We start from the raw sequence: 23,823 nt of genomic DNA, 5'->3' as shown, positions 1-23,823 counted from the left end.
CCATAAGAAAGATATGGACCAGACATGGCTCCAGATAAGCCCCCTTTTACCTCCAAAAGCACTTAAAAGTCAATCAGAGCAGTGAGTATTTTGGTAGCTTATGAGATCACTGTAAGCTAATCATTACATTCATGTTATAAGCAGATTCATAAAAATATAAAACTTTGAAATACTAAATCTGTATTATTTTACTCGACTTTTTTCCTTTCTTTCTTTTTTTATGTGATATTTTGGAATTTTACAATTGTAGTCAGTGTAAACAGGAAAGATCTTTCAACACAAAAGGGGAAAATTCTCAAATCAAGGGGAAAATTTTTAATATTCCTATATGTAGCATATTATGTCTCTAGCTTAATCCCAGGGTAGAGTAACTTCTAGAAAGAAAATTGGATTAAGTTGTTCAATATTTAAATTGACACATTCCATAATAAACAAAAACTACTTTAAATTTTCTGTATTAGATAAAAAGAGGCCAATGGACCACATTGCTCACCTGAGTGACTTTGGCCCTGCTATTTTTCATCATCAGATTTTTTTCCCCTATATTTATTCCCATGTAAAACATTGCCTGTTGTGGCCCCACCCTACCCCCGGGGGTCATGATTTGAACAAATTTGTACCTACACTTCCTGAGGATGTTTAAATATAAATAAGAATAATCATGCCATTGATGTTCTTGAAAAGAAGACTTTTTAAAAGATTTTTTTCCTATATATTACTGTGTATGACCTTGATCACATATTGTTGCCCCATCCTACAACTAGGGATCATGATTTAACAAATTTGAATCTCCATTACCCAAGGATGCTTCCACATAAATATGACTTAGAATGATGTTTGTTTGCCCTCTCCCGACTCATGATAAAAAAAATTCGGTTGATGGGTAGCTTCGAAAATTTTTCCCCCAAGAAATTTTCAATATCAAAGTTGAATTTTCAAAATCTATTAAAATTGAAGGTATTCATAAAATTTAAATATTTGTTGACAGGATGAGGAAATTCCAGAATGAATAAAAAAATTAATAATTATTGTTTCCCGGAGATTTAAAAAAGTTTTAGGTCAGGCCATTCTTGGCCAGTTGGTCGGGAGAGGGCAAACAAAGAATTTTTTTAAAGATGGCCTAATCATACCCTTCCTAAGGATTTTTCCTATATATTCCTTAGTAAAACTTTGATCCCCCATTGTGGCCCCACCCTACCACTGGGAGTCATGATTTGAACAAATTTGAATCTACACCATCTGTGGATGTGATGCTTCCATATAAAAGTGACTAATCACTGTCTTTGCTGTTCTTCAGCAGAAATTTTTTAAAAGATTAATTCCCCTAATTCTTATGTAAAACTTTGATAACTCCTTCTGCCCCAAACCTACCCCTTGGGGCCATGATTTAAAAACAAACTTGAATCTAACCTACTTGGAGATGCATCCATATAAATATGACTAATCATTGCTTTCCTGTTATTGAGATGAAGATTTTTAAAGATATTTTTTAATGTTTTCCAATGTAAATCTTTGATTTTCTACTGTGGCCTCACTCTACCCCTGGGGGTCATAATTTGAAAAAACTTGAATTTACATTATGTAATGAAGCTTTCACATATCTACCAGTAAGTTTCATCTTTTCTGGCCCAGTGGTTCTTGAGAAGATTTTCAAAAGATGCCATGAATTTTTCATTAATTCGTTCATTATGTCTGCTTGAAAGAGGGCATGGCCCTTCATTCGAATAAACTTGAATCCCCTTCACCCAAGGATGCTTTGTAGTAAGTTTGGTTGAAAGTTGCCCAGTGGTTCTTGAAAAGAAGTCAAAATGTTAAAAGTTTACAGACAGAAAGATAGACAGACAATGAACAAAATGTCATCAGAAGCTCACTTGAGCTTTGCGCTCAGGTAAGCTAAAAATTCTTTCATAAAGAAAGCACTTTCAGAAGGAAGTTTCTGAACCCCCCCCCCCCCCCCCCCAATTTAAATAGTTAGATGAAAATTGCAAAGCAGATTTCTTGACCAAATATAAAATCAATCTCTTGTGATCCACAGCAAAAATTTCTGTACACATCCAGTATGTATGATTATTATATTTTTATAGTATGTATATATTATGGTAATTTATGGTGATACTAGAATGAGAGAGCAGAGAGAATCAGTGAGTAAATGTTTAATAAAAATCCACATTTACACATTGTATACTTATAGTCAAGAATTGTAGTTTGAATGGTGGAAAATTAAAAAAAAAAAAACGTTTATTACATATTGCCGGCCCCACACAAAGGGGTCAGGAGAGGTTACCACAGGGGGGCTGGATTACACATATCAATGTGTACATCTTCTATTCAAAAACCTTTAGTGTATTCACATGGTTTGAGGTTAAAGCTCTATGTAACAATACACTAAATTTCTCTCCTTCTCCCCTAAATAACTGTGTAATAGGCTCCCAATGTTTACATTCATTTTTTTGGTAAAACTTGGCAATTTGCTTAAAAAAAAATTTTTTGGCAGCAATTTTTCTTTCACACATCATGTTTACCACAGATTAAAATTTGAGGCCAATAGAAAAACCATGTAGCACTATTATGCTCCATTTTCCTTCAGAAAATAACTCAAGGTTACTCCCAGGCTGTGTATCAAAGCAGAGCTTTGATCATTAATGAAGACATCATTTTTACCAGGTGTTTGGGACAAGTTGATGTTTTATGATGGCAGAGAGTGGAAACTCTCCACAGGATCCATACAAACTTATCTAGGCTTCGTGATTCTGACATCTTATATCTATTTCTCATCCCTCTCTTTCAAGCATTATGGAAAATTAATATTTGTCTCATTACCACTAACAATTATATCTTAGACTTCACAGTCAAACTTTACAGCATTATGTACTCTTTTATCATATAAGTTTTCTTTACATAATTGTCATAAATTCAGAATAAAGTATTTAACTATGCTCTTATTCCATGTACTGGTACCTGTATTAGTTTAAACACTATGATCATGCTAATTGTAATTGGGTCAACTTCTTTTTTCTCTTGAGGAAGTTTTGCAGTTGTTTTCCGGAAAAATATTGGTGAACAAAAGAATTTCTAGGAAGTTCAAAAACACATGTAAAATAACCACATTTAAAATATATACATGTTCAATTAAGTACATGTATTAAGTTCCTGACATAATAAATCAAAAAAAAAATCCTAAATATCCAAACAATATATCATACCAGTAAATCATGAACAAAAAGATTAGTATTTAAGAGAAAAAATGTATGATTTTCATTTGTAATTTCTATTAAGGCCACTTTCCACAACAATGTGTGTGATACACATACATGATAAGATGTTTGATGTTTTCAAACTAAACAAATATATGCACAATATATAAACTACATCTTTTTCTTCATTGATGTAAATATGCTGTAATTGTTGTCTTGCTTCTCAAATCTCCAAATTGAGGAAATAAAGATTGAATGAATGAATGAAAAGAACATGTATTAAGTTCATGACATAACAAATCCTAAAAAAAATTTTATACATCCAAACAATATATCATGAACAGAAGGATTATTCTGAAGAGAAAAAGTGAACGGCAAATCAATAATTGCAAACATGTTTCTGACACCATGTTAGTCATTACCAGTAAGTATGTAGTACTATACTCATATGTATTTGGTACACTTCTTTTATGTACAATATGGGCCTTTTTTTATCAGCTAACACTTATAATTAACATGTCAACATATGCAATGATGCCCACTGAACTCTAGGAAACATACAGTCTATAAGTCTCCTTTTTCAGCAATGCTGTATAATCTGTGTAGAGATACATATTTACTTTAAGGGAGGTGCCAAAGTAACAGAATTGGGTGTCATTTATTAGGTTTGACAGGTGGGAAAGACATCAAATGTATTAATGCAAAACCTGATCACAATCCAATTTTACACAGCTTCATTGCATAACTCAAGAATATATGTGTGAGAAACAAGCAGATGTACAGAGTTAAAGTTTTAATGACATCTTGACCTATGGATTCATGTTACAAATACCTTTAACACTGCACTGATGTTGCTTTGTAGCACATACAAGCACTCCATACCAACAAACTCATAACTTACAGTGCTTGGAAGTTCAGTAAATTATCTCAATGATATCATTTTGTTTAACTCTTTTTTTCATCAGATGGATATTTTTTATAAAATTATTTGTCTTCGAATATTTGTATGAAACTGCCTAAAGTAAGAGTTGATAGAAATTAAACTATGGCTGAAACACAAAATTTTGAGAGTTTTGACCCCCAGTTGTGGCCCTGACTCTAGTTCTGTTGACAAGGACATAAATACATTGTGCATCAAAAACTATTTTCAGCACCTGTCCAATAGAGCTTGTATAAATGGCAAAACCACTAGCCCAAATCACATTTTTTATTAGCCAGATATCAACCGGAATATGAAAATCATTAAGAAATTTGTATCTATTTAATAAAAAAAATTCATACAAAAATGTTTGCAAATAGATAATTAAAAGAAACTGATCAGAAGATCTTGTTTTTATAAGAAGATATGGCTGAACTTGACAGGTATGTTACAATTTTTTTTTTTTTTTTTTTTTTTTTTTTTACAGAAACCCAGTTCTGGCAAAAGTTCATATTTTACTGTATAAATGCTGAATTTCCAGATAGAATAGAATGACAATGACATATTAAAATAAGTTTCCTGAATTTGAGAAATAATAGCTGTTATACTAATCTGGCATCTGATTAGATTGTTCAGGGACCTATATACTATATATAGGTCCCTATTATTTCATATTTATATTATTATTATATTTTTGATTTCAAGAATAATATGCATGGAAAGAAAAATAAGAAGACGTCATATCTTTTCATTGAATTGGTATCAAACAAGAAGATCTCGAAAAGAATACCAGCCTGATCTAAAATTAAAAAGTAATTACTTACAGGTCACTGACTTTCCTATATAATGGATTTAACAAATTTAATTTTATTTTTGGCTAACAACATATTAATGTGAATTCTTGCAATTTGAAATAATTTCTTATATAATTAGAAGCTAACTTCAGACAACATGGGCATGGACAACTACATTTTGTTTAAAGATAAAGTAAAACATTTTCATTCATTTAAAAGGTACATTGATAGAAAGATAAATATAAGCTGACAATAGTGAAAAGGAAAGAATTAAACTTATGTGTATTTACTGGATTAGAGAGTGGGTCAGACTGACGTGCACTTTCAAGGACTGACTATATTATTTATGACAATTAATCCTCTCAGCTGTGTAAACAAATAGTAAATTGTTTTCATTCTTTAAAAACAAAAACAAGTGCATATATTGTCATTCTACTCAAGCTACTAAACTAAAGGTCAAGTAGTACTTTTTGTGTAAGGACTCATTAAGATGCTGAAGCTGGGAGCTTCGAACAGGGATCAGATTGTTAATTTTTTACTTATGTGACGGAACTGTATAAGGACCTACCCTCTATACAGACGACGTGCTCCCGTATTTGCTGCTGAATAAGGTGATCCGGTATTGCATCAATCAGGTCATAAATAGCATAGATAGACGGATGAACACTCTCAAACCTCTGTATTTCCTGTCGGATGGCCAGCGAGTTACTTAGGTAGGGCTGCATCGGGGTCCGAGTATTCATCATGTAGTAAAAACAAAATCATCTTGTTTTGATTAATTTCATGGTTGAGTTTGACAGAGGATGAGAAATTATGTTTTACTGAAAGATGTGTTTTAGGAATACACAAAAATGGCCTTTTGCATCAATACGCATGCGTTGTAGGAAAATAAAGAGCATGCGTACAATATTATTTCTTTACATCCGGTTCACTTCCTGGTTATCACACCTCTTCCTGTAGAAAGACTGTATTTCTTTTTATGTGAGTCATTTAATGAGAATTATCATGTTTCCAAAAATCTTAATTACTCCGAGTTTGTGATTTTGGCCTCATGTATTGTCTTAAAGGAAATAAAAGGAGCGATATCCACGATGGGCACCTTTTTAGATATGTCATACTTCATTTTATTCGTAAACTTGTTCTATTGATATTTTTTGACAATTTTGGGGGGGGGGGGGGTCATGTGAAAGATAGATTCTATGGTTGCAAAAGGATTTTTTAAATTAGGAAATTTTAAAAACATTAGAGATTATTTAAGTATTACTGAATTAAATTCAATGTAAGATATCTCATTTGCAGACAGAAAATATTAGGACCTGGCTAGGTCAGCACAGCATTCTGCATGCATTTACTGTATTGGGCAGGGTAATATTTACCAGAGACATTAATAAAATAGATATATTCATTTATGTTTCTCCAATAAGGCAATTAAGAATTCAATTTGAACGATTCTCATTTGTAAGTGGAATATGTTTAAGGGAATATATAAATAAAAGAATTTTTCTTCAGTATTAAGATTTCATGTGCACAGCTGCACTAAAAACATTCATGGTGATATTGTGCTTGCTATTTAAAGTAGGTTATCCAAAATCTTACATTTCTATTGCATTAGATGATATTGTTAATAATATTTTAGGAAAAATATAATACCTTTATTGAACAAAAAATTACAGATTGTCATTTTTTTATCTTAATCATAGGACATCTTTATAAACAAAAGCGAAAAACACAGTTTGCACATGGTATGTTCAGGTGTTAAGGCAGTTTAAATTGTCCCCTTCAGTGAAGAGAGACATAAACAAGTTGGGCATAAATGTAAAATCTATAATGAAATAAATTTGCACTGCAAGGCAAACTGAACCCCTTTTAGGGTGAAATCAGAAATTTATGTATTAGCACTGGCACTAAGTTACTTTTTATCATTTTTAACCCAGCCTTATGAAATTTGGTATTTTAATGTATCATTGATCAAATGACATTGTGATATGTACCATCATGTCCCCACAACCTTGGCAAACCTTCCAATCAAATTGACAACCTTGTATGCCAAAAAACCTGTCATTTAATCATACCATTTTGAAATATGTTATCGTTATATGACATAAGATGATGCTTCATGACTTATGTCAGTAACCTTAATTTACATTTGACCACATTTATATTACTTACTACTTTTTGCCCCTCTTATATCTTTTAACATTGGCGGGTAATATTTGACATGCACATGTAGGTATATTGTTGTAAGAAATGTGTCATGATTAACTTTAGTCTCAGAATTATTTGGAAAGAGGGAGGTGGGGTGGTGATTAGAGCTGGTTTACCTTAGAAATATTAATGGATCAATCATCATATTAAAAAGGATATATCATCTTCTAATATAAAATAGTCACATCATGTTAGTGAGAGATGGTTATACAATTATGATTACTATTTTTAGCTCACCTGAGCTGAAGGCTGAAGTGAACTTTTCTGATCAAAATTTGACAGTTGTCTGTCGTCATTGTTGTTGTCGTAAACTTCACATTTTCATCTTCTGCAGAACCACTGGGGCCAATTTCAACCAAACTTAGCACAGAGTATTCTTGGGTAAAGGGGATTCAAATTTGTTTAAATAAAAGGCCACACCTTCTACCAAAGGGAGATAATTAAGAAAAAGTAAAAATTGGGTGGGGTCATTTGAACATCTTCTTCTCAAGAACCACTGGGTCAGAAAAGATGAAACTTACGTGAAAGCTTCCTGACATTGTGTAGATTCAAATATCTTCAAATCATGACCCCCGGGGCTAGGATGGGGTTACAATGGGCGAACAAAGTTTTACATAGGAATATATAGGAAAAATCTTTAAAAATCTTCTCAAGAACAGCAAAGCCATGCTTAGTCATATTTTATATGGAAGCATCCTCTGGTAGTGTAGATTCAAGTTTGTTCAAATCATGACCCCCAGGGGTAGGGAGGAGCACAATGGGCAATAAAAGTTTTCCAAAGGTATACATGGGAAAAATCTTTAAAAAATCTTCAAGAACAGCAAAGCCATGAATAGTCATATTGTATGGAAGCATCCTCAGGTAGTGTAGATACAAATTTGTGCAAATCGTGACCCCTAAATGTAGGGTGGGGCCACAATGGGCAATCAAATTTTTTACGTAGGAATTTATATTAGGAAAAATCTTCTTATCAAGAACAGCAAAGCACATGATTAGTTATATTTATATGGAAGCATCCCCAGGTAATGCAGTTTTTTCAAATCATGACCCCCCGGGGTAGGGTTGGCCCACAATGGGTGATCAAAGTTTTACATGAGAATATATAGGAAATATCTTTAAAAATCTTTTTCCCAAGAACAGCAAATCCATGACTAATCATATTAATTTAGAAGCATCCTTAGGTAGTGTAGATTCAAGTTCGTTCAAATCATGTTCCCAAGGGATAGGACAGGGCCACAATAGAAGATCATACATAGAGAAATAAATCCATGATAAGTCAAAGAAATATGGAAGCATCCTCAGTTAGTGTAGATTCAAATGTGAACAAATAATGCCCCTCCCCTTTTCCCTGGGGTGATTGTGTTTTATGCGATCACTTATTTATTTAATCTTTTCAATACTACTGCTTTTTCCTGGCCAATGTGCTCAGGTGAGCGATGTGGCCCATTAGCCTCTTTTTGTTTTTTATTTCAGCTGGTCAGTATGAATGTTGATCATGAAGTCAAATTACTTATAGAGGAAATAAAGCGTCTTGGCACACCCAGTAAGTGTTATATCAGCAAGCTTGTATTAGTCGGAAAGAGTAAAGCACTGTTTTATCTGAAGTAGATCTTTTACTACAAGATGGGTCACTTAGCCATTTTTAAATTGAGAGAGCGCAGAAAGAATCTAAGCTTAAGACTTGACGGATGTCATCAGATCATCAGAAACGGGAAATGATACTTATCCAGTCAGTAATTCTTATTTCATTTACATGCAAATGGCAGTAATAACAGTTTGACAATTAAATGTTAAGCATTTACTACTTATATTTTTTGGTGACTAAACCAAGTTGTGATGATTAAGTTTTCCTATCAACGAGATCATTTTTATAAAAGAAAATGTCAACCTAGTACATTGTAGTGCATATTACATAATACAATCTCAGATGAGTTGTGCTTATAACCAGAGAGCCTGTAAATTTCATTGACAGAAAAAAATCTGAAACAGATGAGTCATATTTATAGGCACCCTTTCTAATTCTGGCCAAATGGTTTATGATAAAATTGTAAACATAAAAAAAGAACAGCTGATTCAAGCCAAAAAAAAATAATAATCTGAGACTCGTGAACATAAAATAAAGTCCACAAGACAGACTTATATATATACATGTATATTGATCACAAATTTCTTAATTTAAGGATATTTTAATTATTATGAGTATGACCTTGTCATTTCTTTGTAAATTTAATTTTATATTCGATTTCACAATTAAATGTACTCACTAAATTAGACGTATTTATCTTGTTTATGATTAAGTCCAAAATTATGGCTAAGAATGATTAGAAGTTGTAGACATCCCCCTCCCCCAGTAAAAACAACAACAAAAAAACCCTTAATTCAAAAAGAGAGGAACAAAAGGAAAAGACATATACATTTTTGTAATCTAAATGTAAAATTATTACTGTACATATACACTAGTCTCCAAAATTCATTGGAAATAAATTTGTTCTCTTATTTTGTTTGTTTTTTTTGTTTGTTTTTCTTTTTATGTTTTTTCTATAAATATTTTTTTGGCTGTCTATTTATTCAGACTACAGCTTACATATTTATTACATATTTACAGTCTGTGTGGAAGTACTTATTAATTCTTTTCATACTTTGAAAGATTCAGATGGAGATGTGTGTGTGACATTTGGAACCATGTTTAACGATGACAGATGTGCCAATATATTTGAGGCCTTGGTAGGAACACTCCGTGCTGCAAAAAGGAAGAAGGTTGTAACCTATGATGGGGAGCTTCTACTGCAAGGGGTCCACGACAATGTGTCCATAAAACTTCTCAAAGACTCCGTATGATACTCATTTCTAGCTTTAATTCAAGGGACACAAATAGTTTGATAGTGCTTTCTAATTTTTGAATTTTTTTCAACTCTTAAAGTGCAATATATTTTTGGTATACGTGTACAATTAATATTTGTATTAATATCAACTTTTTAAAAGTATTTACTCTGTCATGCAAAGAGCAAGATTAAAATGACCTCAGTTGTATACATTATGTAATGTGATAACTTACACATGTATTTTTCTATGATGCATTTCTGAAAGATATAGCAAAGAAGCTGCATTTCTGGATTTTTTTTTTAATACTTAATTTTGTGCTTAAGAACTACAAGTGATATAATAATGCAAAAAATGATCACTACTTGTATTATTGATTAATACTTTTCTATTTTATTTCTAATTACCAAAATAAAATAATGATATAAAAATGTTTGTCTTGTACATGGAACATTCATTGTAATGTAAAATGCCTCATACACATAGAAGGCCAGATAAATTTTTTACCAGTTTTGTGCCAGGTTAACATTTAGAATCCCACTTTTCTGACCCAACCTTGCCGAACATGTTTTGAATAATTTTAAAGTTAAGTATAGTGCATAAGGATGTGTGTCTAACTGGAAAATAAAAAAAAAATTATGGCTGGACTGGGAATTGAACCCTTAACCCCTGCATTACTAGTTCGGTGTTCTTTTTTTTCTTCTTTTAATAGTTCGGTGTTCTAACCACTCAGCCATCCAGGCCAATATCAATGGTCAATATAGCCCTGACCACTACATTCCTCCCTCTTTAAATTGTCTTTGCACTTAAAAACACACAATCCAGATTCTTTTTGCCCTTGGCAGGACATCAAATGTAACAGGAAAGGAGAAAATTTATGGCTGAAACCAGAACCCAAGCATCACTAGTCAGGTATTCTAACCACTGATCCATCCAGGTCAATATCCAAGGTCCAACCCACTTCATTTGCATATTAATTTGACGAATTGTGGTATGGCTGTTTTTAAGACTTTCCCTTTATTATTTATAAATTTGAATATCTATTGTGCTGGTCAGAAAAAGCCCACTTCAGCTTTAGGTTCAGGTTATCCAAAAAAAACTTCACTGGCCTTGAACTACAGTGATCTGTCCTATCAGTTCATATAATTGATCAAAGAGGAACACTCACATTTTATAACAACAAATCAATGCCAATGGGATTTGAATCCTTCAGGCACTTCAATGGTGCCATAAAAGTGGTTTAAATTTACAGATAACCAAAAACAAAAAGACAATATTCACAGATTTATTGAGTTAACAAAAACTTCAAACATTTATGAATTAAAAAAAAACTACAATACATTACAGGTATAAAACAAAAAAATGATTTGGCAGTTCCACAAGTTCAACAGAGAGCAGTGTTACATCGGAATGACTTTCAGCAGAGCTCTTTAACTATAAACTACACATACACAGATGATAAACAATATTCAAGTTTTGATATATTAATCACGGGAAAAAGCATATTTTCTAAGGACATCTCTTTCCAAGCCTTGGTGAGATCAAGTTTAACAATATATTATGATGACATACGGTAATTGTTAAATATGTGTCAAATCTAGGTCTCATTAACAAAATTGGAGAATGCTTTTTAAGGAAGCTCTAAACACTAACAAAAAGTGTTTTTTGGACTTGGAGAAAAAATATATCATATAAAGTAATAAAGATGTGCATATTCAGAGTATTTAGTTCATTTTCAAAATAGGATACCTGCCTTATTTCCGCAGGAAAAATGTTCAAAGACAATGGACTATTCGTGAACAGAAATCACTGTTGTTTACTTACATTGGGAATATTAATGGAAATGATGAATTAAATTTCTTATTCTTGGTCTAATATAATGCTAAGAATATTTTAATCTACTACAATTTGTTAAATTAACTGCAAACAACCATTTTTTCTATCTTACCGGTACTTCTAAGAGCAGATCACTCTAATTGTATAAAACTACCCTACAAGTAGAACTCTTTAGTGTGCAGTGTTTAGAGCTTCCTTAAAGTAGATTTTTGACTATTTCATGTATAATACATCACATATATTCCTCACAATATCATCAAACAGCAAAATTAGGATAAGCATTGATCACCAATTTTACCAACTGAAGGAAATAATGCCATGTTAGAGTGAGTATTTCTAAAGCATTACACAACACTTCAGACTAGAACTTATCCTTCAGACTGATTCACAACAAATACCTTAAAAATCCTTACTACTGAGAATAAATAACTTAAGCCCTAAAGTTGGCTTAATGACTAAAAATCTACACATTAAATATTGCACGATGACAGAGTCTAAAATATCCCGAGTTGGTCCAGTATTGCACATATCCTCAATGTTTGACTACAACCTCCATCTTTTGCATTGGTATGATAACAAAAAAAATCTAACACACACAGCTTCACATCTTGGTATAGCAGTCCTTAGCACTGGTCCATATAGCAATTCCCTATATAATAAAAAAAAAAAAAGAAATTTGAAAATTAATTGGAATTGACTAACTTTATAAATCATATGCAATGCCTTTTCAAATGAAAGCTACAGTAGAAACTGTGTCCAGCACTACTTCAATACCTTTATTTGTCTTGGAAAAATGCTGAATTATATAGGATTTCTCTTGGTTTGTGGTTGGATATGATTTTTATCTAATGAGTTGTGTGTTTTCTATCTCCAAGTCTTGGTGAGGAGATAGAAAACACACGAGTTGTATAAAATTTGTATCCAGTCACAAACCAATGAAAGATTTTTTTTATCAAGTTTTACAAATAACTATCGCATGTTTTACTCTCTTTTTATATGTAAATCCACTTCATTTGACTTCATCACTTTTACTCAAAAACCATTGTGACGTCACAACTGCTCATATGAAAACAATATTATATGAGCTATATCCACTGTATAAAAGAGTGAACATGTGATCAAATACTTTTTCTGCTAAGAAATCAAGATTGATATCTGAGGACATGAAATACCTTTATTTAAATACCAAATCATGAGAAAAACAAGATGTGTTTGTGAAACACTGATGCCCCCATATGGCAGCTTATGGCAAACGTTAAAGTTTCTAAATGCTATTCAAACGTCAAGGTCAAGAGATCAAAAATGTTGTTACCCAAAGAAGGGACCTGTGTCAATGGATATACCTTGTAAATATGAAAGCCCAACCACCAACCATTCAAAAGTTATGGTCAAGGTTAATATTTTCTAAAATTGGGTCAAACTCCAAGGTTAAGGGATCAAAATTAATAGTATGCAGGTGAAGACCTTGTCATAAGAAATACACATGCAAAATATAAATGCCCTAGCACCAACTGTTCAAAAGTTATGGTGTAGGTTAATTTTTTTCAAAAGTAGGTCAAACTCCAAGGTCAAGGTCAAAATTATTAGTATCACATGGAGGGTCTTATCACAAGGAATACACCTGTGAAATTTGAAAGTCCTAGTACTAACTGTTCAAAAGTTATGGCCAAGGTTAAAGTTTTTTAAAAATTGGTCAAACTCTAAGGTCAAAGTCAAAAATATTTACACCCATGGAAAGGCCTTGTCATAATGAATATACATGTAAAATATGAGAGCCCTAGCACCAACTGTTCAAAAGTTATGGCCAAGGTTAACGATGGGTAAATTTTTGCAAAAGTGGGTCAAACTCCAAGGTCAAGGTCAAGAGGTCAAAAATGTTGGTACCCAATGGAAGGTATACACATGTGAAATATGAAAGCCAAAGCTCCAACCAATCAAAAGTTATGGGCAATGTTTAAGTTTTTGCAGACAAACGGACAGACAGACAAGGCAAAAGCTATATATCCCCGAATCTTCGATTACGTGGGCATAAAAAGTTAGTGAAACTGTTAAATATATGTATATCATATTACAATTACAAATGCATCAACTGACCTTTTTACATTGCTTAATTTGCATCACAGCATAATTGGTAAATATTTCTTTTAAATCCTTCACTTTCTGTCGCTTGAATCTATCAATGTCCCTCACAGAAGCATCAACAAACTTTCTACAAAATGCATGTTAAATGTGAAGACAATTACAAATCACAGTTTAAAAAAAAAACTCACATTTTTCTCAAAATACATGTATTTTGCTAGAAAACTAGAGGGTACTGTGAGCGGGCTCACAAAATACTACCCCTCACTGCAATTTCTTAAAGTGGCCATTCATATTTTGTAAATGTGACCCTGAACTTGCCAAAAAGACCTTGGCTAAAAAAAGTCATAAGTAATCTTTTAGTGAAATATGGAATCCAAAATTTCCCAATTTGAAAATTATAGCTCTGTCATGAATTTTACACTTTTTATACATGTAAAATTCATGACATCCCTCAGGTCATCATTAATCTTTATACCAAGTATGAGCTTCCAATGATTCTCCATTGTAAACTTATAACTTGGACAAGAATTTTATACTTTTTCTGTCAGTGACCTTGAACTTGCTGGAATAGCCTTGGTTTTAAATCAAGACACACCCTTGGGTCATAAACAATCTCTGTACCAAGTAAAAGCTTCCAATGATTCTCCATTACAAAGTTATATCCCGGACAAGATTGCAACGTCAGACGGACAAGGTGATTCCTATATAACCTCCCCCCCCCCACCCCAACTTCATTGTGGGGGGCATAAATACAACAACAAAAAAGCAACAGTGGACAATCAAAAGACATAATTTCACAACATTGACATATTTTTTAAATCTAATATACATCCAGCAAATGTACAGTGTATATTATACATATATCACATGGCTTCGAGGGTGACATACCAGAATGTTTGCCCCAAGGTGACAGGAAAGTCCTGTAGTGTTATGTCACCCAATGCCGAAGGCAGAGGGTGACATAACACTCCAGGACTTTCCTGTCACCGAGGGGCAAACATTCTGGTATTGTCACCCGAGAAGTCATGTGGTATATGTTATATAACATTTTTAAATTAAAAAATAGTCTAGAATTATTTAAGTTTAGGCAAATAATCCAAAAATGCTTTCATGACGTTAGGAATTGCGCTCCGTTGTTTACGTTTGCTTAGCAACCAACGTCATGAAATCGAACCCGAGTTACAAATGCGTAACATAAAGACACATGAAAGTGATAGGGAGGGTGTTATAACTGTTTCCGCTGGGTGATATAACTGTTTCCGGTGTGTGACATAACTGTTTCCGGTGTGATTCAGCATTCTTCAGGGTTTATAGTGAAACTTATTACATTTGTGATATAAAAGGAAAACTTATTAAAAAATGTTATATACATGTATATGTAGGACAAGTGACTTAGACACAAAACTATGTTTTGTCTTAGATACTTGGTGGTCATGCACATTTACATGTACTAATGTATATATGAGGGGTGGTTTTGAAGGGAACTTACTGAAGTTCCTCAGTGGTTGTGCGGAGCTCAGCTTGAGTTTGCTCAATCTGCTCCTCAAGTTGTTTGATTTTCTGGTCCCTCTGCTCTGGAGTGTCACTACCAAATATCTTGGACTTCATCCCGCTTAATGAGAATGTACCTCCTGTTTTACCTTGTTCCTGTTGATAATAAGAACAAATATAAATAACAAAGTCTGGAGTAAAATTTTACAGGGTTATTGCAAAATCTATTCAAAAGTAACCAAGTGCAAGAAATTAAGCCCAATAAAGAGGAAAATTTCCAAACACATCAAATAATCATGAGGAATATGGATATCACAAGTACCCTTAGTTGTTTTATAAAATATTTCTGAAAAGATATCTGTACCTATCAATTTTACCGAAATTTTCAGTAAATATAAAAAATATGTAATACCTATAATAATATCACAAGGAGTGCAACTAGTGTAAATTCTAAAAATGTACAATTGTTGAATAATATTTTCGCTCTTCCTTTTTTTTTTACTTGTCAAAGATTCATCGCTAAAATTGAAGACACATCATATTTGGCATGGACCCCCACCACCCCTTCCCCCGCTTTCAAGTTTTTTTAACACCTTAAACATAATCTAGTATAAATACATGCTTAATTTTTAACATATTATATTGAATAAATTCAATAAGGATTGAAAAACAGACAAACCCTTTATATACCCTTTCCTTGTCTAAAAGATCAAGACAACAAGGAGTACTTTTCCATGTTATAAAATATACTATTAATCAATTATAAAGATTCACAGGCAATTATCACTCATTAGTATTTTAGAAAAAAATTGAGATGATGTCAGACCTCTTTAATTATTTACATACTGTTCCATCAATATATAAAAAATTAGATTTATTAACCATTAAGTGTGTGTGTGTGTGTATTGACCCCCCTCCCCCATCTAATATCCCACAAATCGTTTAAATACCATTGCTAACTTAGTATGTAAAATGTTTTATATATTTTATATATAGATCTCATAGTAGACAAACAAGTACCCGTATTTGAACTTTCAAGGTAAAAGCTTTATCTCTGGTATCATATTGTATATGATTGTTCATTCAGGCATTATATGTTCCTTTTGGGTAAAACGACGCACATGTATTATGTCACGTAATGGCATCAAGGACAACCAATGTTTGAGCGCTGAGAAATGTCACTGCTGTCGTTGTTAAACAGGCATTTCAAATCATATGCATTTACAGACATAAAGAATGGTTCCTTCAAAAAAAGAATGGTTTGTGTTTTATAATTTTCAATTGAAATTTGATTGTGCAGCAGCCTCTATATTAACAGAGGGGTTCCCCGGTGACCTGGAATGCATTGCACGCCTTGTGTTATCATTATAGGTTTTACGTATTTTTTATATTTACTGGAAATTTCAGTAAAATTGATAGGTACGCAATCTCCTGTGGTACAGATCAATAAATGAAATGCATGATTCAAGGGAGATAACAGACCAGCATTTCCTTCTGACTTTTTTTGTAGGTGAGGTTGTCCTCTACTCGTTCCACATCATACTGAAGACATTCATACTTCCTGCACACTGACCTGTTAAAAATATTCCAGAATCTCACTAGCATGATTGTCATCATTAACTTGAAATGATCAAAATTTACATTGCATACTGAAAAGCAAATGAAGAAGTTTGAACATTACAGTTGAACTTCATTATCTCTAACATGAACATCTGGGACACCATGGTGAATTGGAAATCCCAACCACTTTACCTTAATATATTATATATCATACATGTACATGTATGTCAATTTTACAGTCTTTCATATACTCTTGTATTACTACATTTTTTCATGATTCAACTATGGACTCTGTCCTGAGAGAATTAATAAATGCTAGATACTTCTTCTTGAGGTACATGTATAATTGTTTGGTCTCTTTCTATAAACATTTATTTCCCAGACCTATAACATCAAAGGTAACAAAGGACAGCTATCAGGAGAGAGGTCCTGGCTAAGCTCTCCCTATAAATAACAATATATCATAGTTAGCCCTATAGCATCACACAGGGTGCTTTATATCTAACTGTTGTCTGGGTTTTAACAGTAGACACTGACCTGAGAGATTCAGCAAATGCTAGATACTCCTTAAGTTGATCAGCATACTGTTAGCCCTATAGCACCACACAGGGTGCTTTATATCCAACTGTTGTCTGGGTTTTAACAGTAGACACTGACCTGAGAGATTCAGCGAATGCTAGATACTCCTTAAGTTGATCAGCATACTGTTAGCCCTATAGCACCACACAGGGTGCTTTATATCCAACTGTTGTCTGGGTTTTAACAGTAGACACTGACCTGAGAGATTCAGCAAATGCTAGATACTCCTTAAGTTGATCAGCATACTGTTAGCCCTATAGCACCACACAGGGTGCTTTATATCCAACTGTTGTCTGGGTTTTAACAGTGGACACTGACCTGAGAGATTCAGCAAATGCTAGATACTCCTTAAGTTGATCGGCATACTGTTCCTCTTCTTCCAAAATCCCGTCCACACTCTGGGAGTACCTGAAACAGTGTCATCATTAACATTGCTTTTCTTTTATGTTACTTTGGAAAATAATACCATCTCATTCACAGAAAACTTTTCAATTTTAAAAGTTGAGTGAATCAAGACAAGGTTATCAGTATTGTACATAATACTAAATTTACATAATCACATTAAAGCTTGTAAAATGCCACAGAGAAATATTACAGTAAAACAGTTAAAAAAACAATCAGAGTGTTTTCAGAAAACCAGAATTGCTTCATTATACATTGTATAAAATTAATATTTTATTACTCTGTAGCATGGTGAACCTGATTAAATAAAAAGACTTTGCTATTACATATATTCACCTCTAGATGTTTCAGTTTACATGTAATTGTATTTTGCTGTGGATTTTCTTTGCAAGTTTTGTTGTAAGAATATAAAGATGGACAATATGTATAGTGACACAATGACCTACTTACACATTCATGTAATGGGAGGCACTTTGGAGGGGTTCTGACATGTCTTTTTCAATTCCACTCCACTCTCCAAACACCCGGCTGTAGTTCGAGTGAATTTTGTGAATTCCATAAAGTTTGTCAGCCATTTTCTAAGACAAAAATAAACAAACAACTACTAAAATGAAAATTAAATTCTATTTTTAAGTAAGTCTGAACTGATAAGAAGGAAAATTTTCATGTTTACAATACACATGTACTACACATATGTTATAATACCAATTCTGTACAGAGAAACTTACAGCCCTTATTTTGAGTAAGTTAGAGATGTTGCTCTCTAGTTCATTACAGTAATTCTTTAATTCCTCATACTGTCTGTCAGGGCTCCTCAATCGGAAGGAGGCACTCAGGGCCTTAATTCGAGACTCAGCCTGTAAACAGATTTACATATTATTGACAATTCATTAGAACACAATGTACAATTTCTTGATTTCTCATGAATTTTAAGTTCATAGCTAAATTAAATATAAAGGGCACCTGTCAGGTCTACAGAAATATATGAAATTTGTTGCAATCATTATAAAGTAATGTTGATTAAGGGAAATCAGAAAAGCTTGTTTTATGTCACATTTGCTAGACATATAGCTGAAATTGCTTCTTACCTTGCTCTGAAAGTCTGTAGCATAAACAGAGTCTTTCCAACCATCCTCCTGGTAATGAAAATGAGCACAAACAATGAACTAGAGGTCCATGGACCACAATGCTCACCTGAGTCACTATGGCCCTGCTGTTCTTCATCAGAAGATTTTCCCCTATATACTCCAATGTAAAACTTTGATTGTCCATTGTGGCCCCACCCTACCCCCAGGGGTCAGGAATTGAACAACTTGAATCAACACTACCCATGGATGCTTCCATATAAATATGACTTTTACATAGCTTTGCTGTTCTTAAGGATTTTAAAAGATTTTTCCTATATATTACTATTTAAAAATTTGACTGCATGTTGTGGCCTCACCCTACTCCCAGTGGTCATGATTTGAATAAAATTAAATCAACACTATGCAATGAAGCTTTCACATAAAAATAATCTTTTCTGGCGCAGTGATTCTTAAGAAGAAGATTTTTAAAACATGCCATTAAATTTCACTAATTCTTAATTATCTCCCCTTGAAAGAGGGATTGGCTCTTCATTTGAACAAATTTTGATTCTCTTCACCCAAAGGATGCTTTGTGGCAAGCTTGATTGAAATTGACCAAGTTCTGGAGAAGAAGATGAAATTATTAAAAGTTTACGATGACAACAACAACAGACAACCAACAAATTTTGATCAGAAAAGCTCACTTGAGCCTTTGACTCAGTTGAGCTAAAAATACACATGGTTTATGAACAGACAAATGAATATTACATTCAATTCCTGGTATTACATTCTTATAATCTGATCATAGTAATAATTTTTAAAAATAACATTTTACCTGCTGCATGAATCCAATGAAGATTTTGTCTTGTGAAAGGATAGGATGAGCAGCCACTCTCAGCATGAATATCTAAAAGAAACACTTAATTTGAAATATTTATTGTCATGAATCATTCATATGTATAATTTTTTCTTAGTCAAAAAAATTAATGGTTATGGATGTATTTTACACTGAAAAATTGCAAGCTGTCACAAATAATATTTGGATTACAGTATCTGCATTACATGTATTATCTTCCAATCACTGGTATACATGAAAATGAATCTGGAATTTGACCGTCTTCCATGACTGACAATTTTCTAATGCAAGACAATACAATGTTCTCTTGTAAAAATATATACTGGTAAAGACTTTCAGCTTTACCTCTAAAGCTGCCCTCCTTCTCTCAATGAATTCTGTGTCAAACTTGTCTGTGGAACTGTTCTGCCATATATAGGAAGCCTACAAAACACAAATTACCTCTTCAAAACATTCATACAGGAAAAGTTATAGTATTAAAGGTATACAAGCTATACACAGACTGATATTTCTGTGGGTGGGGAAAAAATCAACTTAGCCTTGTCTTTAATTGCTTAAATTGACATCTGCACCAGAACTTATGAAACATATAACTCTCTCTATTTATAGTGTATAAGCCAAGAAATTAATTGTGAATTCCAGCATTTCTTCTGCAAAAACTCAGTTATAATCCATCGAACAAAAAGCACACCCTCACACACAAAATAAAATAAATAAAAATAAAGAAGGTATGTTAAGTTCTATGCTGTATTCAAATTACTACTAACAGAATTTTCAGAACCTACCTTTTTCTCAGGTAGAGGTGGTACAACTACAAAGGGGTAACTAATGGTCAGGTAATTCTGTAGTAGTTCAAATTCACTGTATCTTCTCCACAAGGACGAGGTGCCATCTCCATTGTACTTTACATTCTTATCTGTTATTCTAGAAAAAAGACAAATTGTGTGACATTGTCATTTGAAGCACCAGTATAACAGGTGGGTTTTTTTCCATTAACAATCAGCTTACTATAACAAATTTCATTAAGGTGAAAAACAGTATAATGTACAGTATAAATAAAAATGGGTTATTTTAGCTACTGGCAAACTTAGCGATTTTATCCTAAAAGTGGATAATTATTATTAGCATAATAGAATATTTAGCATTTTTATGCCCTGGATCGAAAGATCCCAAGGATATATTGTTTTTGTCCTGTCTGTCTGTTTGTCTGTCTGTCGTCAACTTTGACCTAGCCCATAACTATTGTGCTGTCAAGGGTAAGGCTGTAATATTTGACATGAGTGTCCATTATGACAAGACCTTTCCATTGGTACAGACATTTTTGATCATGTGACCTCAACTGTGACCTTTGACCTACATTTGAAAAACTTTAACATTGGCCATTACTATTGCACTGTAGTCTACGTTCCACTCCAGAATTGTGTTACCATTGGGGGCATAGTGTTTCACAAACACATCTTGTTTAGGATAATTCTATTTATTTTGTCAAACAACATTTGTGATTGAATAATTAGTGACATTTATTTTTAATAATGCCAAAATTAGATGGCTGCTAAAAATTCCCCTTATACAGTATAATGGTTGTCTAATATACATTATCAGGTCATCCACAGAAATACATACTTGCATTTCACTTATTCAATTTCAGTACAGTTACATACACATTGTATAGTTACAAGAGGCCCATTGGCTACAATGCTCACTTGAGTAGATATGACCCTTCTGTTCTTTATCAGCAATTTTCCCCAATATGTTTCTATGTAAAATTAAGATAATACATTGTGGCCCCACCCTACCTCAAGCCCCATCCTTCCCCAGGTGTGATGATTTGAACAAACTGAGTCTGAAGATGCTTCCATATAAATATGACTAAACATAGATTTGCTCTTCTTCTAAAGAAGAATTTAAAAGATTTTTCATAAGAATTCCTATGTCAAACTTGATTGCCCATAGTGGCCCCATCCTATTTCTGGGGTCATGATTTAAACAAATTAGATTCTACATTACCTGAGGATGCTTTCATATAATATGACTAGTCATGAATTTTAAAGATTTTTCCTATGAATTCCTTTGTAAAACCCATTGTGGCCCCATCCTACCCCTGAACAAACATGAATCTATACTACTCCAGAAAGCTTTCACATAAATCATCTTTTCTGCTCCAGTGTTCTTGAGAAGAAGGTTTTTAATTTACCCCACCCAATTTTAAATATTTCCTAATTATCTCCCCTTGGGACAGGGCGTGGCCCTTCATTTGGACAAACTTGAATCCGCTTTACCCAAGGATACCCTACAACATGGTTAAAATTGCCCAGTGGTTCTGGAGAAGAGGATGAAAATGTGAAGAGTTTATGACAAAGACAACAAGAAACAATGGACAAATTTGATCAGAAAAGCTCACTTGAGCCTTCAACTCAGATGAGCTAAAAAAAAATTATTATATTCATACATGTATGCATATTTTGAAGGAAAGTCATTCATGATTGTATCTTGGATAATTTATTTTGACTGAGATTGTTTCACTTTTCTTTTATAAATAAACTTCAGAAACAATATATGTGTATCATCCCTGAATAATATTCTCTTTCAAAAAACAAAAGAGGATAAGATGCTCGTTAAGTACACTCTGTGTCATAAGTTTCTGATTTGTGTGTTAACGTGTGATTGTTTATATCACCTTGTTTCAATCAAGTATACAATGAATGTATCCTGGACTTTCATCGATGTAACTATTCTCTTCTCTGGTTCAGCAACCGAGATCTCCATCCATTGCAGCAGGTTTTTCTACAGAATTGTAAACAGAGTTGTTATAATATTACTGAATCATCCTCAAAAAAAATGTTCAAAAAACTTTAAACATGTATCCATATTTCTACAGGTCATCAAGAGGAGTCAAAAAATAATTTTAAACTTTGCTTGTATTTTCCTTCTGGGCCCTTCATTGGTTAAGAAAGTATTTAGTTTATTCTAATCTATCACAATTCATGAAGATTCACATAGATATTTATTATTCATTTACTTCTGTATTGAGTCAATGACATTTTATTTGCAGTATTGCAGCAAGGTCTTAAGGCAAAACAAGCTGTTTTCAATTTTAAGGGACTTTATTGTTATGAGGACCAAACCAGAAGTCTCTGACATGACTATAGCTCTAAAGGTGTAAACTTATAATAAATATATATCTTAGTATAGTCTTATTATGTAAAAAGTCTAATCAGACCAAAAATGTAGGAGGAGTAATACTTTAGAATAATTCAAAGAAATTTCAATTTGTATACAGTATACTATAAAATGGAGGAATATGGAAGAAATGGAGAAATACAGTAACAGAAGTCAATAATTTTGGGTTTTTTAGGATAAAATTCTTTATAAATTTGTAAAAGTAAGGTTGATAGTTTGAAATTCAATGTTTTTAGTCTAGTATCCATATTTATGTAATATTGTGATTATTTCAACACTTAATGGGTTGTTTCTTTTACCATATTTATATGGTTCCAAAATGTTATGCATGTCATTCAATGCACCACTATCGTTAAAAATTTATCTGCAACAACAATCAGGTATTTCTTGTTTGAAAATAAACCAGGTACCTTTGTTTTGTAATAGAATTATTTGTAGATATCTCATTTGATGCAATTTTATTATCAAGTTGTTATTATTCGAGAGAATGATATATTGCTATTTTCTTTTGCAGATGCATCCACCGCCGGTTCTGACGTTTTCCTGGCACGTTAAATATCAGAATCGTGAAAAAAGCCTGGAAAACGTCAGATATTTCGGACTACCGATACACATGATACGTTTCGAAAAACAACTTTAACAAGTACACACAATTGTAGCGATGCATAAATTAATACATTCAGTTGAAAGGCTTTTGCACTAGATATAGTTACTTTTTACCTTCCCAGCTTTTCTAGCATTTTCAAATGGATCTTCTTCAGAAGAATCATTAGATAAACCCTCTGGTGAATATTTTGGAACCGTTACCGTATGATCGTCGTCAGCCATGATGACCGGA

The 23,823-nt window shown here is 32.9% G+C and overlaps 3 protein-coding genes across 20 annotated transcripts in view; 1 reads left to right on the top strand and 2 right to left on the bottom strand.

Annotated features, from left to right (window-relative positions):
• Nucleotides 1–5,678, bottom strand: part of LOC133189839 (arf-GAP with GTPase, ANK repeat and PH domain-containing protein 1-like) — a 49,556-nt gene extending 43,878 nt beyond the window's left edge. For all 17 annotated transcript variants that reach the window (XR_009721529.1, XM_061325266.1, XM_061325308.1 and 14 more), the window contains exon 1: nucleotides 5,476–5,678. Coding sequence is in view for 16 of the 17 variants with exons in the window: in XM_061325266.1 (XP_061181250.1) it covers nucleotides 5,476–5,653 (178 nt within the window). In the remaining variant the exon portion in view is untranslated. The remainder of the gene's footprint in view (nucleotides 1–5,475) is intronic.
• On the top strand, nucleotides 5,486–10,443 carry LOC133189941 (costars family protein v1g158749-like). 2 transcript variants are annotated; one of them, XM_061325393.1, is made up of 3 exons: nucleotides 5,486–5,620; nucleotides 8,586–8,655; nucleotides 9,760–10,443. In XM_061325393.1, the coding sequence occupies exons 2-3, from the start codon at nucleotides 8,595–8,597 to the stop codon at nucleotides 9,948–9,950; spliced, it is 252 nt and encodes an 83-aa protein (XP_061181377.1). In that variant the 5' UTR covers nucleotides 5,486–5,620; nucleotides 8,586–8,594; the 3' UTR covers nucleotides 9,951–10,443. The 2 variants fall into 2 exon arrangements, with proteins under 2 accessions (XP_061181377.1, XP_061181369.1); XM_061325385.1 differs by lacking the exon at nucleotides 5,486–5,620 and adding an exon at nucleotides 5,808–5,888.
• A 1,470-nt stretch (nucleotides 10,444–11,913) lies between these two features.
• LOC133178265 (sorting nexin-4-like) lies at nucleotides 11,914–23,823 on the bottom strand. Its single transcript, XM_061313010.1, has 13 exons — nucleotides 23,706–23,823; nucleotides 22,483–22,589; nucleotides 20,591–20,729; nucleotides 20,151–20,228; nucleotides 19,785–19,856; nucleotides 18,971–19,018; nucleotides 18,611–18,739; nucleotides 18,333–18,460; nucleotides 17,799–17,888; nucleotides 16,824–16,914; nucleotides 15,340–15,497; nucleotides 13,863–13,977; nucleotides 11,914–12,417 (listed from the first exon to the last, which is right to left on the bottom strand). The coding sequence occupies exons 1-13, from the start codon at nucleotides 23,811–23,813 to the stop codon at nucleotides 12,370–12,372; spliced, it is 1,311 nt and encodes a 436-aa protein (XP_061168994.1). The 5' UTR covers nucleotides 23,814–23,823; the 3' UTR covers nucleotides 11,914–12,369.

Source organism: Saccostrea echinata, unplaced genomic scaffold (assembly GCF_033153115.1).
Source record: "Saccostrea echinata isolate AGI-Se365-2 ecotype Australia unplaced genomic scaffold, CSIRO_AGI_Sech_v1 ptg000001l, whole genome shotgun sequence".
Lineage (NCBI taxonomy): Eukaryota > Metazoa > Mollusca > Bivalvia > Ostreida > Ostreidae > Saccostrea > Saccostrea echinata.
The sequence above is the reverse complement of the archived record's forward strand: the minus strand, read 5'-3'. Positions and strand labels throughout refer to the sequence as shown.

What these genes read in the sequence shown, in the direction of transcription:
- LOC133189941 (XM_061325393.1), top strand. Translation starts at nt 8,595, where the DNA reads ATGAATGTTGATCATGAAGTCAAATTACTTATAGAGGAAATAAAGCGT. An exon ending in AAAGCGTCTTGGCACACCCA is followed by an intron (nt 8,656 to 9,759) that starts GTAAGTGTTATA and finishes ATACTTTGAAAG; the next exon opens with ATTCAGATGGAGATGTGTGT.
- LOC133178265 (XM_061313010.1), bottom strand. Translation starts at nt 23,813, where the DNA reads ATGGCTGACGACGATCATACGGTAACGGTTCCAAAATATTCACCAGAG. An exon ending in CACCTCTACCTGAGAAAAAG is followed by an intron (nt 20,229 to 20,590) that starts GTAGGTTCTGAA and finishes TGTGTTTTGTAG; the next exon opens with GCTTCCTATATATGGCAGAA. An exon ending in ACTTACTCAAAATAAGGGCT is followed by an intron (nt 18,461 to 18,610) that starts GTAAGTTTCTCT and finishes TTTTTGTCTTAG; the next exon opens with AAAATGGCTGACAAACTTTA.